Source organism: Alosa sapidissima, chromosome 3 (assembly GCF_018492685.1).
Source record: "Alosa sapidissima isolate fAloSap1 chromosome 3, fAloSap1.pri, whole genome shotgun sequence".
Lineage (NCBI taxonomy): Eukaryota > Metazoa > Chordata > Actinopteri > Clupeiformes > Clupeidae > Alosa > Alosa sapidissima.
Window position 1 is genome coordinate 22,418,429 of NC_055959.1, and position 15,116 is coordinate 22,433,544.

The following is a 15,116-nucleotide window of genomic DNA, read 5'->3' on the forward strand; positions in this document are numbered from 1 at the left end:
ATCCACATCTTTTGTCCGTTTGCACAGTGTGGACAAGGTACAACCAAAACCTTGTGATCCCTGCTGTTGTGACTGCTCTCTCACGCGGAGAGTGTGATGAGTATTAGGCTGGGCAGGGGTGAGCGGCCTAAACGGCCTTTCACTTACAGGAAATGCAATGACAGACAAGTGCAAAGTGTGACAGCCTATGTTTGTGATGAAGACAGAAAGAAACAAGGGCGGGGCGGGGGCAGAAAGTGATGCAGAGACATAGATAATGCAACACTGAGCAGCAAAGTGAAGAGGTATGGAGAGACAGAGATAGAGATGGGTACCTGCAAGCCCACTATTATCTTACCCATCAGCTTCCCATGTTTCTATTGCAATAATGACCCAATTCCATCTCAATTTCTCATTATTTTCTCCCGCTCTCATTCCAAAACAGCTTTCTGAAGCAGGTCAGAGAGTCCATCGAACCTGCAGAAGTGACTCCAACACTCTCGTAATTATCATCATCATCTTTGGCCATTACCACTGAGCGCGCCCAGCTCAGCCCACAGCTGCACTTCTCCAACACCCCCTCAGCAGTCTATATCTGGCTCAAGGGTTCAGCTACACAGAGACTGAAGCACCAGTGCAGTCAGAGCACATACAGACACAAGCACACAGAGGTGCACAACAACACACGGATGTGGAAAGACACAGGCATTCACACACACATATACATACACGCATACACAAAAAGGTCAAGCATTAACTTGGAATTGCATGGCAGCTGATTTTGTGACTACACAAGACTCAAAAACCCACAACAATCCAGAATTATTCAGTGATGGTAAGATTACATTTGCGTATAGCTCATATAAGACAGCTATTTCAGATATAAATCTACTTAAACAAAACCTTGGCAAACAGGAGATCAGAGCTAAGACATAATTTACACATCAGAGAGTCAGACAAGAGTCTGAAGTAACTAAATGAAGGCAATTAGGATCAAACCTCCATAATAAAAGACTCCTCTTCTCTCCAAGTACGCCACAATATTTATTTTAATAACTACCCATGCTATCATAACCCATGTCTTTATGTAATGAACTGAATATTTCTAATGCAACTGTAGATATAATGTGTACTAGCTTAAAGGACAAACAGCAATGTTAAAGCGTTGTTTTGTATGCTGAGGAAACACATACTTTCCAAAAGCCATAATAATAATACTGGTACATCTTTACAAAAATAAGGAAAATGTTACAATACACATTTGAAAGAGGTCATGATAATTCTGAGAAGGTGCTTTCAGAGTCATGGCCTTTTTCTCTATTTTCTGTCAGTGTGTGTCAACCCTTTCCCTCTCCTACCACTGATGTGCGTCTGGATCATAACCTTTTCACGAGAGGAAAGTAGACAAATCCAGCACCATTCATGCCGTTTCCTTTTTAAAGTACAACTTCCATTTGCTTCCTGCAAGGGCTTGTTCATCAACTATTTCAGCTTGATTTCTGGCAAAACATACGTGCTTGCAAAAAAAAAAAAAAAAACCCAACATATTTTTCAAACACGCACACTGGTACAGCCTGGGTCATATCTCTAACAGCTTACTCGAGCCAAATCACTGGACCTCACAGACTCTTTTGTTACCGTGATTGAGTTTCGGACATGTTCTCTGGTCTGTGTCTCTCTGACTTTGTGCGCCCGCTCCACTTACCCGGTCACAAGCTTAAACGTCTTAAACTTCACAGTGTACTTATAGACCACAGTCTGTGTGTGTATGGATGATGGGCATGTTCAATGTCAGAACGAGATTCAGTACATATGCATACACGATATACGTCCATGGACTTTCAATACATCCGGTGGTGGTGTAGGATCTCTCATGGACAATGTCAAAGTCAAAGTCTGTGAGGTCTACATCTGAAGTTTAGGGAGCAAGTGAAGAACTCTTTTGCCCTTGCTCTTCAACAGATGAGCAATAATTTGCCTATTCCCAACAGATGAAGAAAGCAGACTGCATTTCAAAGACAGTGCAGATACTATTAGCAACCTCTGACCTTGCAACCTTTGGCCTTGTTGTGACTAGATCAGACTATGTTCAGTTACATACCTGCACTGACAATGTGCTGCAGTAGATTGCTGGTTTCGTTCATAGCTTTCCTCAAAGACTCTGGCAATGCAGCACACCTTGCTGATGCCCATTGTAGGAGAAAAGGGCAAAGTAAACCTCTGCTTTATTTCAACAAATACACCAATAACCTGTTTTATTTCGACCCCCCATAACCTCAACCTCAGCCACAAAATGCAATATGTCTGTAAGTCTCAGGTAGGCAAAAAGAAAAAGAAGTGGGTAATACGACTGCATGTTTTACAACTATATTCATTCAGGGAGCTTTAGGATTCTGTTACACTCTACATACATAATATACTGCTTACTGCCTAGGCTAGGCTCTATATTCTAGCAGAACACACAGCTGTGTTGGCAGGCCAGAGCTGAATCCCAGTAGAAGACCCCTTGCCATGATAAACACAAAGTGACTATCAGAAAAAAAATGTTTGTATAAAAGTGTATGTGATTTCAGAGTGGGTCACTGATGTATACACTACACATATTATATGCAAACAAGTTTTGGCATTTTTACTACAATTCCACAGATATCCAGCATAATTTGTTTCTTGAAAAAAAAATAAAGAACAAATAAATCTGTCAGCCCTAATATAGGAGAGCAAAACTATGAGGGCCCTTCAACAATGATGATTTGATTGGCTATGAGAGCGCAATGAAGAGCTTGTGAGGGATTCATTACAAATGCAGTTCTCATGCATGCGAGTGTTCATCAATAGAGGCTGCATACCAGGGCAACACTTTGCCATGGCAAGGACTAAGGAACTTATGAAAAAACTAAGAAAGAAAGAAAAGGAAAAAGAATTCCACATGCACTTGTGGTCCTCTTGAGAGACCCGAGATGCTGTCTTAGCATGTGAAGGTCTTAAAAGAATGCCTAATGCTACATAAGATAATGGACAAAATGGCAGTTTTGGACATTTTATATAGAGCCAAGTGGCCATACATCATATTTCTAAATGATGCTTTATGGAACAAACCTTCACAAAACATGGATATAATTGTATATTACAAAGCATATTAGTAGTAGGCTTAGTATGTTCAAATATGTAGTTTAGGCCTATATCAAAGGATAGGTTACTCGTTTGATATTTTTTCAACAACGTTCACATTTTTTCCTCATGTAGCCTACAAACCCCTGCCTATGAATCCTGTGGTTGAGAAGAGGGGGCCAGAGCTGGGTTCTGATGCGGCTCTGTAGCCGCAGGGTTTATTTTCTTTATCAATGTGAAGATTAAATGCTTATCCCATTAATGACCCACTGTGCACCCGCTGAGCCTATCAGGCAGTTCTAAAAAGCCTGGTCATCCTGGAGTGTTGCCGGGCACAGCACCAACAACTTGGGTCAAACAGAAAAGATTTCCTGAGTTGTGTCCCTTTTATCCCATCAACTATTTGATTCTTTCACATAAAAAACAGGGAGAGACTGACTGAGAAGAGCGAGAGAGAGAGAGAGAGAGAGAGAGAGAGAGAGAGAGAGAGAGAGAGAGAGAGAGAGAGAGAGAGAGAGAGAGAGAGAGAGAGAGAGAGGAGGAAGCTTAGATCAGTCAGCCGTGAGTAAAAGCATCACAGCCGACACAGAGACCTCACACTGAGTTTTTCACTCCCTTCACTGTTGGGGCTGCCTCCAATTTGTAATGTCGCCCCAATGATTAACAATGGACCTGCTATATGGAGATGATCCAAGCTATCCATGTGGGGATCAAGTCAAAACAAAGTCTCTGATACCCTTAAAATCTGGATTTGTGGAGCTGCTTAGCTGCTCACAGACATTTATTACTCATTATCATTATTTTCTCATCATCATTAGCCTATCGCAGAGAGCAATGGGGTAAGAGTCACAGAAGTAAGACAGTTGAGTGCCTTTTGATTACGAGACACAGATGACCATCTCTTACCGATGGCTAACATGTCATTGGAATGACTGCCTAACACATACTCACTATACACTGTTTGAGGGACACCACCAGGTTTGTTGCCATCAGTGCACTGATCGATGGGTCATTTCTGTCTAAACACTGCCCCCCTCAGGATGTTCACTCGTCGGTGATGGCCTGGTTATTATATCAGCAAAGATTCCCATTCAACCCTCTCTAACATCAAAAAGGCCAGAAAACAAAACTACATTAGGCTGGGTTACATAGTGGGCAATTTTGACCAATCATTGTATAATTGTGACTTGCCACAAAATATACATAGTGTATTGCCACAATAGTGATTGTACTTCATTCCTTATAAGTCTACAATTTTTTCAAGCGGTACAACAAATCATTAAAAAGAAGCATTGTGCCTGTGCTAATGTGCAGCATTTAATTCTACCAGGCAGGGGTCTCACATAATGACCTCAGTGTTCAGTGAGTGTAATAGTGCTTTTTTCTATTGAAAGGATCAATTCTTTGTTTAAAAAAGAAGAACGTCCAGTTGCATGCCAGACATGAGTTTATGGCGTACACCCTTCATCTTCCAACCATTACTCATTTGAAGTGCTACCTCGCACAAGCTGGCATGAATAGGCGTCTCACACAATTGGGTGGTCTTGGCCAGATGTCCAGTAATGATCCTAACATTTCTCTGAGTGACCTTTCACCTTTGAAAATATGTGGTGAGGTCAGTGGGACAGAGCATATTATGCTAAATATGAAAGTCAGAGGTTGCTAATGTGCATCCAAAACAAGGGTACTTTATAGTAGGCCTACGCATAGATTGTAAAAAAATAGGGCCTACGTGAAGCAGCCAAGGGGGCAGGCGAACGTTCGAAGAGCGTTCTACTATGGCGGATCTGAGGCTAAATAGTAGACCAGTTCCACCTAGCCATCCCATTGAACCCCATTCAATTTGGCGCCACTTTCGACATCAAGCGTTTTAAGCCTTTATATAAACTTTTTCTATTTTCGGAGTAATACAACATTGTGTGATTGGCATCATAATCTCGTAACTGACTTACCGGCTGAGTAATAAACTTTTTTCTGAAATCAATGCTAACGTGACATAATTTATGTAATGAGCATGCGACCAGAGTGGGTAAAAGCGTCGCACAGGAGCAAAATAACCGTATTCTCTGGATAAGAACAAAAGCATCGGACCACAACATTTCAGAGAAGTTTTGATGGATTGACAGTAGGCTATGAATGAGGCGAGTGCTGTTTATATGAAATCACATTTATCTACGAACAACTAGGACATTTAAGAAAAGTAAATGTAGACGTGGTGGTAAAAAAGTAAGGGGCTACATAACCAATCTCTCGGTGCAGCTATCACAAGAATTATACGAGTCAGACTACGTGCCTACATTACATCTACGTCCCCTGAGCCTGCGCAGAAAGCCTCGCCGACCAATAGGAAACGGTTCAAATTTGCTTCACCCGTCTCGGCTGACGTCTACGTGATGACTCTCCTAGACAGTAGGGGTTAAGTCATTTAGAGGCCTCAGACCAGCCTCAGACGGGTCCAGGAAGTGACGTCAATTCCAGAAATAAGTACATAATTATGACCGCCGCTAGGGAAGCGGTCATATAGTGATTGTCAAAGTTTTTTTTTTTCCCCCCCCCCGTCATCTACTTCCTGAATTTTTGGTCAACGATACCCAGGACACCGAAACACCGGGGCACATGAAATTTGGTGGGTATGTAGCCCCATTTTACGGAAAAATTTCGTTTGGTCCCCGGGGGCTACTTCCCCTCCGTGCTGGGCCCCCCGAAACCCAAAAAATTCAGTTTTTCCTAAATAACTACCTGAACCGTGGCACCGAGGATGAAGACATTTTTATGGTATGTTGGTCTCAAGGGCCCACATCAATCTAGCCCATTATCACTCATTTGTGATTTGAACCCCCCCCCCGGTAAAAAATGAAAATGCAATATTCTGCTTTAATCGCCCCTATCTTCAGTTAAGATGTTCAGAACTGCACCAAATTTTATGTGTATGATTGACCTGGCATTCTCTGGGGGTATGCCAAGTTTCGTAGAATTTCATCCATGGGGTCTAAAAAAAATTAGGTTATGTGTACATTTAGTGACTGTACACTCATTGGCCTGTAGATGGCGGTGCACACATATACACATGCACACACACACACACAGGCACCCACATACTATCGGTATTAGAACGGCCGATACATAATTACAAATTCAGTAGGATTAAAAGAAAGCCAAATATTCATCATCATCATCATCATCATCATGGCTGCATTTCCAGTATTGGCGATAAGTAATCGTTTGTCCACTAGATGGCACATCGTTGCAGTGAGATGTAATTTTGTTGGAAATTTGATTGATTGCATTTGAAGAAAACTATAAATGCGGTTATACCAAGCAAATTGATAGCAGTACTGTAATTGTATCTTTCGACTGTCATTTGTTGCACGTGCTACAAAAATCATTCTGTGCAATGGAAGATTTACCAACATTACACCGGTATGATACAGTTTTGCCTATACATGCGTGAGACTGAGACGCCTGTTTATTTGTTTTAAGTGCGTGCAGGGTGTGAGAGGGGAATCGATGTGCTTTGATTCCAGCTTGGTAGTTGTAGTCTGTGAAATTAAAAAGCATGTGTGTGTGAAGTATCCAAACAATGACACCTTCATTTAATTATGGCTGCTTTAGCAACACACCTTAAGTAGTGGGTCCCATTTAGAAGTGGCTACTTCCTACGCTTTCCTTGACTCATGGAGCTGCGTGAATTTTATTACAACTTTTCGCCACAATATGGCAGTTTAAGTCCGCTTGATACTGTAAGGCGTAAGCCATTGGTTTCCAAAGGAGATTTTATTTGTGTCGCCAGCATAGCCTATTATTGTTATGTTGTAAATAGGCCTACCTTATAAGCCTACCTGTAGCTTAGGGAAGCTAACAGCTATTAGGATCTAGTTTGTTAGTTAGTTTTGTCATAACTCCCTGATGCATTTTTGCATTTAGAATAGCCAGAGCGTGGATATCTCAATCGGAAAATTAAACAATATCGGGTGTCTATGGACTACAGTAGGCTGGGTGAACCCAGCCTGATCTGTCCGCTATTTATTTTTTGATTTCTTAAAAGACTGAGCTTGGTCTGGTGAAAGCCAGACTAGCCATGGACCTCAGTTACACAATGAAGGAACATGAATCAGCCTATGTTTGCACGAACAATAACAGACAACAGCTCTTCAACTTTGTCCCGTTAAAATTTGTATGAACAGTCTAGCGACGCATTTCATCAAGGCCCATTTGGACATGTCAGTTATTTGCACCACTGGTTAGATGTAAAACAGCATTTCGTTTCAGACTACTGTTACTTAATTTGTGCATTAACAATAACGTTTCAGACTACTGTTACTTAATTTGTGCATTGACAATAAAGTATCACATGAACTAAAGATGACTAAAATCTTATGTAGAAGAAGAAACATTCACAAAAAATCCATCCATTCAAAAATGACCTTTGTTTTTGATAGCTGTTGAAAACGGCACGGAACTGACAGAGATGTTTTTGTTATAAAATAACATTATGCTGATACCTTTTGCTTCTCCCAAATACAATGTAGCCTACAGGTGTAAGTGACCTTTCATCAATCCAGTTGCAATGGATGAACTGCCCTACTTGTGATTGTTTAGAGATTTTAAAGGTTTTATAACAATGCTACATCTTCTTTGGCTATTCTACAATCTATTCACCTTTTCAGCACCAGTAGGCTACTTTCTGTGCAGCCGCACAAACACACTCAGGCATGCCAAACAAGCATACACAAAAGTTTCAAGAGTGGGGGATGGAGTAAAAGATGGAGACAAATTGAAGTGTGATTTATTTTCGCGGAACGTATGTACAGGACTGAGCGGCGGTCATATTTTGTACCGCTATGCGGTACATCTAGTTTTACAAACTGCTAAGCATGCATGTATTTAAGTGTCTTAAAACTGAGCTGTGCTTAAATTAGTCAATGCATTATTTCATAACAGACCAAATAGATAATACATGTTTAATAAAGCCTATATATCTGAACATATTAAAATCAGATTATGTATATGCATGGTTGAACTACTGATGATATTTCATTGTTATTTAAGAAAATGCAATGCCTGTAGGGCACCAAAAACATCTTGCTCGTAAAAAATCATCATACCACATATTGTGGCGGGTCTGTTATTTAGCCAACTTACTGTAGGCTGCGCAAACCACAGGCCTTTATTTTGGGCAAGCCTGCATTCGAGGAAGGCCTTTATTTCATAAGGCTTCTGTTGAAGAATTTTATATAAAGCCTGCGCTAACAGTAAGCAGATTTCTATTTTCGTTAACCACTGTGTAGCCAAGCCTTATGCCATACCCATGTAGCCTAAATCGAGGTCATTTTTAATTATGCATGATTTATTTTGTTATTGAATTCGTAGACTGGGATTCCTCTCGGCAACAATTATGTTTAAAGGTAGCTTCCTGCTTTTTCAGAAGGGGCGGCAGGCAGGCTACTGACAGAGCGACGCACAGTCCCTGTCTTATGATGCACTTCCTGCGACGGTCACTCGTCTCTAAATGACTTTATGAACTCCTTCTCCTCGAGGTTTCCGACCTGTGACTCACGCATTACTTGACGTGAGTGATGCGGAATGATGTCTGAGGCTGGTCTGAGGTCTCTAAATGACTTAACCCCTACTGCAATTTTGGGTTGTTTGACATGAAACTTGATGTAACTGCTTATAGCTATACAGTGGGCATTACTTCAAATTGGCCGGCTACGCGCGAGCGACGCACAGTGGCTGAAAGTGGTACTACAGTTTCACGCAGCTCCACGTCACATAATGCGTGAATGAAGTGGCCATTTCAAAATAAAGGCCACTGTATGTCCGATGTAACAACATTGAGTTGCCATGGCAACTCCAGCTTGTCTGCTTGGCTCCCTCATTGCTGCTTGCAGCTATATTTTCTAGTTAGTTTTGCATTGTTCAGTGTCGTTTTTATTTCGTTTTTTTTGGAAAAATGTAGTTTTTTTCACTGCTAGTTTTAGTTTTTTTAGTCCAATGTTTTCTCATTCAGCCTTTTAAAATGATATCAGATTAGTAAACAGAATGTGCCTTTGGAACATTGGATGAATGGTTGTTGATAATGGGCAATGTAGATATTGCATTAAAGATCAACCATTTCTTTCTACAACAGTCGAGAAACCCTTTTGCAATTATGTAAGCACATGAAAACGGCTGCCCTGATTAAAACCAATGCAACTGATCTCAGCTGGTATTCTGTTTATAATGGAGTGGAATTTAAATTTCTATGCGACTCCAAACTTTTGACCGGTACTGTACTCTGTACTTACGGAATTCACGGTACAGTATTCATGGATAATATAGTGACAGTGACTGTCAGTGGTCTGACATCATGGAGAGCCAACAACTCATTAACAACAATCAATTCTGTAGTAATGATCAACAGTGAAGCTAATACAAAGACAATCCAGAGTCAGTCAATATATAAATGTATTGATCAGTGTAATCAAGTACCCAATTCACATCACCCAACAATTTACATCAAGTACAAGTACTATGTCTTTTTCTTTTTTACTATTTATGGAACAATACAAACACATTTTGAAATCTCCAAACAAAGATGATTTTGGTGCAGTAAGAACTGATCCCAACAATGGCCAACTTTGGAATGGGTCGGCCAGTTATATGGTAAAATCTGACTAATCATAGCCAAATCCGATTCAGAGCCAGCTATCAATGTCATCTTCGAACCCTTGCATATGTCATAGGCTCAAGCTCATCCATCAGCAAAGAAGACTCTGAAAAACACGTGTAAAAGTACAAGATGTGATTAACTTGTAGATGTGATGTTGCTTGTTAGAATTTAGGAATATGAAAACTTATATATATATTTTTTCCATACAATTTATATTCATAAATATTTTTTTAAAATTGTAATTGCCCTGTCATTATCAGAAATTATTTAACAGCACATAAATGCTTATTTTTTACTAAATGGATGTGATATGAATGTATCAAATCTGTATTAATTCGTATACATTTATACAACAATTGGGTTCTATGGAACTATTTATTTGTTTCTGATTGGCCGAGAGACGTTCCATGAGTTGGAATATCCCTGGACATTTCAACTCAGACTCAGCACAGCTAATAATAAATCACTCCACTATACAATGCGAAGATTTGACACCCAGCTCTCCACTATTTCAAGCAATGGGTTACTCCTTAGCAAACCATAACGAAACAGTGTTTCACCACATCTGTGGATTAAGCCACACAGTCAACTCAATGTAAGTAAGATAAACGAGGATGCTAATTGTTCTCAGCATTGCCAGCATTGTGTATAATATGATTGTCACTTGGAGGAGACTTGTAGATAACTAACGTTAGCATAATTAGCTAACCGCTGCTAACGTGCTAGCATCGTCACGTCAGGCTGTGCACAGTAGTGTAACATTTATTCACTATACATTAATAAAGTTGAGTGGTTCTGCAATGTAGACTATGTTTCCGTTTTTTTGCAGTACCATGTCCCTTACATGACATGGCCCAGTGTCCTTGTAACATGCATGCAGCAAACCTAGATATGAATGTGATTTCAACATTTCTTTCAAGAAGACAATGTAAACCACAAAGACCTGTAACGAGGGGTCTGGAATGTTGGTTACCTAGCAACCAAGACGCTGTCTATTGAAAAGGGAACTATTTTTTGATGCGTAAGAACGATGTCGAAATGAACATTTTTAAACAATAATGGGGGTGTTTTCAGATTATTTAGTTTGTGGTAGAATTGTTGTATAAAAGCAATATAGCACTCGTGATTGTGGGATTGGTCATGGATATTCCCACGGCTGTTGTTGCCTGCGCCACTCGGCCTCCGGCCTCGTGGCTACGGCCGAACAACACCCGTGGGAATATCCATGACCAACCCCACTCTAACTCGTGCTATATTGCTTAAATATATCCTTTTATTTATTGTAATTTGGGCCCGAGCACCGACGGTGCAGGGCCTAGACGGCCTTGCGCACCGAGAGGTGCGAAGTCCTATTACTTTTGTATGGATTCTTCATCATCATCTTCTTTTTTTCAGAGGCGTGACTTTACCTTTTTTGAGGTGGTTCCCATGGTCGAAAATGCATGAAATTTGGTACACACATTAGTCATTGCACCCGCTACTCAAGGACAAAGGCTTGGCCCCGGGCGTGGCCCAGGGACTCGCTAGCGCCCCCCTATGTGACTCATCCCGTGGTTGGCATATAGTTTCAGCTACACACACCAAATTTAGGTGTATGTACCTCCCCAAGACAAACAACTTTTGTATATACATGGCATTAGCCACGCCCACAAGAAGTGAGGTAATTGAGTGTTTTCATAATGATCAATTTTTATGCCCTTTTCCAAGATGATTGATGCAATTCATGTCAAAGTTGGTATATATGATTCCAAGATGCTGTTGATTCTAAATTGCAAAGCTTTTTTTGATTTGTTGTAATTTGCCGTAATGGCGAAACAATGAATTTTAATACCTTTCCGCGTAAACAATAAATGTGTCATAATTCACCATGTATCACTTGAAATTTTTTAAATTTCACAGGTCATTGAATACCATGGTAATGATGATATTCATATGCCCATAATTCATATTTGGCATAGCGCCACCAACTGGCAACAGAAAGAATGGCAATTACACTAATGCCAAATGATACATTTTGACATACTCCTCCAAGACGGTTTGTCAGATTCCTTGAGAAGGGATTTTTAATATGTTGTAATATGTTATGATTTTAATATTTCACCACATAAACAGGAAATGTGTCATAAAGTCACAGTGCATTGAATGAAAGGTCTGAAACTTCTCAGGTTAATAGATATTATGATTATGATGATATATTGGATATCATTATTGCGACGATATTCACAAGTGTAATTCACAAGTCTAGCATAGCGCCACCATCTGGCCAAGCAGGAAATGTGCCAGAAATGTTCTATGCTTTGAATGAATGAAACTTCTCTAGGTTAATAGATATTATGATTATGATGATATCCAGACACCCAATGGGCCTGCCTGCCATTGCGCCACCACCTGGCCAAGCAGGAAAACGTGCTAGAAATTGGCAATGTCTTAACTGATTGATCTGAAACTTTTAAAAATATTAGATATTGTGAATGATATTCATATGTTCTATTAATATGCCTGGCATAGCGCCACCAATTGGCAAGAGAAGGAACATGTTTTTTTTGGATGTCACAAGCAAATTCATCAGATTAATCATATTAGCTGTATATGACATCAAAACGCTCAATATACCTGTCTGGCGTAACACGACCAGCTGACCAAAGTCAGAAAAGACTGACACAAAAAAGAATACTAATCGATCTGCATTGACACTCCCACAACATGTCAGTGCATCGCTGGTATCCGAAACGGCACTGGTCGCAGAGCCACACATGCTTGGGCCCCTCATGGCCACTTGCGGCTATATTTTTAATGTATTTACTGCTCATGAAATTCACATACTCATACTTGAGGCTACTTTAAAAAAATAAACACGTGACGAGTGAGACGAAGGGTGGGATACCTGTACCAGAACTAACTGTAACTGAACTATGTTGAATGAACGGATCTTACCTCTCTCAATATGGGGCTGCTCCTTGGCTGCCTGATAAGCAGCCTTCCCCAGTGTTTTGAGTCCAGGGCCACAACAGTGGAACACTATGTAACAGAACAGAATCACGCCTATGGTGGCCAAGGTCATCTGAGGTGAAGTGTCACAGTGGATAAAAAAAACAAAACTATTTTTGAGACATTATATATGGATTTACTACCAAGACTGTTATTTCCAAATGTATAGTTTATTTGTATAAACCTACAAGTGATCAGTAATGTGCAATGCTAGCAACTAGCTAAAGTTATATTTAAATAATTATTTTACACAGCATTACACAGATAAATTCTAACTGGAAAGATGGATGGTGCGATGAGTGAGGAAGGCCTACCAGCATGAAATAAAGAGCTCTTGTTGGATCAAGTGGAAATCCATGAACATGAATTTCAAACCGCAGTGCATAGTCACAATATGTGTTCATATCCACACCCCTGTTAAGAGATATTACTGGTCACCGTTCTTTTTCAGAAACAGCCATTATTTTATGAAAAGAAGAGAAAAAATTATGAACTTGTTGCGCGTCTCTAGCGTGTTTGGTTATAGTGAGAGGTGGCTATCCTGAGTTCTTTAAACATCTATCCAATCAATCAAATAAGTGGGGTTTCACTAATACACTTATGTGCGTGTAATTACTAACTTATTATATTATATACTATTCCCCTTTAAATCACTAGTTAAGCATTAACATTTCTATAATATATTGAACATAAAATTAAATGTCTTGGAATTACTTTTATCCTTTAAGCACTTCCACTTTTAAACAAGAAATTCTCTTAACTTAAAATATTATTAGACATTCACCACAACTGTTTTATACAAAATGTATAAAATATAAACTTAGAAAAAGTAGGTCAGTATTTAAATGTGTCTTTTAAAAATCACTTTTCAAATCATAAAGGCATTCACAGTCACATTCAAACATAAGGGCCCAAGAAAATAAAATAGCCGGCAATAAACTAGCCTGAATTGAAAATACCCTTCAAATGTTCATGTTTCTATCGCTCCACTCACTTCCTTGTTCTTTGAACTTGAATGTGATTGGCTCACTCACAAAACTTTCAGAAATTCACAAACATTGGTGTAACTTTCTCTTCCTATTCTTACAGGCATTTTTAAAGCATTTTCAGATATATTATTAAACAACAAATATTTAATATTTTGAATGCTGTACTAAGTAAACATGAACATTACCCAATATGCATTTTTCTCATGGAGCAAAATCATAACTTCATTGCTGGTCAATGAATCTTACATTTTTAACCTTACATTCTATTTATTAAACTATGAAATTATGTATTCAAATTTGTATCTCTTCTATTAATGAATACATTTTAACAGGGTTACAAACTGATAAGTTTTCTTTAACCACCTTAGATGTCCTTCCTGCTATTGTCTGAGGTCAAAAGCACACCATCACAGTAACATCATCTGTCACTTTCAAGAGATCTCAGTAGTCTAACTTGGAATTCACCCCGCAAGCAGGAGGTAAGTCAGAGTGAAATGTAAATGAATCAGTTTCCATCTCTGTGAAGCGTAAAATGCTTCCAGTTTAAACTGCTTCATTGATTCTGATGGAATTTTATCTTTAACAATAGACAGACGTCGGATAGGCAGGGTTCACAGTCAAAGTCAAATGTAAAATTCATGACTTTTCCCTGACTCCCTAACAAAAAAACTGAAATTCCATGACCTACTGTATAATGAATGGTACAATATACCAAAGATTTCAGAGCAGCTGCAGAGCGTTCAAGAATGGGAGATGAAAGAGTGGGAGATGAATAAATGGGTATTGAATAATCAAAGTTGGGCTAACCACAACTACTCAAACAAGCAGTAAAGCTAATAACCAGATATACATCAATTCTGCAGGGAAATATATCTGTATTTTGGCAAGTACATTTTAAACTGCTACAACAAAATTCCATGATATTCCCTGACTTTGCCCCAAGAATGATCAAATTCCCTGACTTTCCATGTCTGGAATAGACTTTGCAAAATTCCATCATATTCCAGAAATTCCATGACCCGTGGGAACCCTGAACAGGCGACTGATACATGCTTCAAGTATACACTACCAGTCAAAAGTTTAGGGTCACTTGGGGACTTGAAATGTCCATTCCACTCCATTATAGATAGAATATGATTCTGTCTATAATGCACTGGAATGGATATTTCTAAGTGACCCCAAACTTTTGAGTGACTTAGAATAGTCTCACTCACTTGTTAGAAACCTCAATGATGAAGAAGAAATCCGGAGCCATCAGTCCCTGTGCTGACAGGTCGCCACATGGGGAGTTCTTCTCGCACAGCCATCTACAGAAAGCAAACACATCACTCAGACTGGGCAGCTGGGCTACAGTTGTGAGAACAAGTTTACACACGTTTTTAGCTTTTTTCTTTAAATTA

The 15,116-nt window shown here is 39.5% G+C and overlaps 1 protein-coding gene across 5 annotated transcripts in view; it reads right to left on the reverse strand.

The window, feature by feature from the left end:
- Positions 1–9,516: 9,516 nt before the first annotated feature.
- LOC121705195 (cation channel sperm-associated protein subunit gamma-like) overlaps positions 9,517–15,116 on the reverse strand; it is a 118,562-nt gene continuing 112,962 nt past the window's right edge. For 4 of the 5 annotated variants that reach the window (XM_042086037.1, XM_042086036.1, XM_042086034.1 and 1 more), the window contains 4 exons: positions 14,931–15,023; positions 13,042–13,141; positions 12,674–12,800; positions 9,518–9,842 (listed from right to left, as the gene is read on the reverse strand). In XM_042086037.1, the coding sequence (XP_041941971.1) occupies positions 9,784–9,842; positions 12,674–12,800; positions 13,042–13,141; positions 14,931–15,023 (379 nt within the window). In that variant the 3' untranslated portion in view covers positions 9,518–9,783. Of the gene's footprint in view, positions 9,843–12,673; positions 12,801–13,041; positions 13,142–14,930; positions 15,024–15,116 lie in introns of all 5 variants that reach the window. The other variant, XM_042086035.1, reaches the window with a different exon arrangement.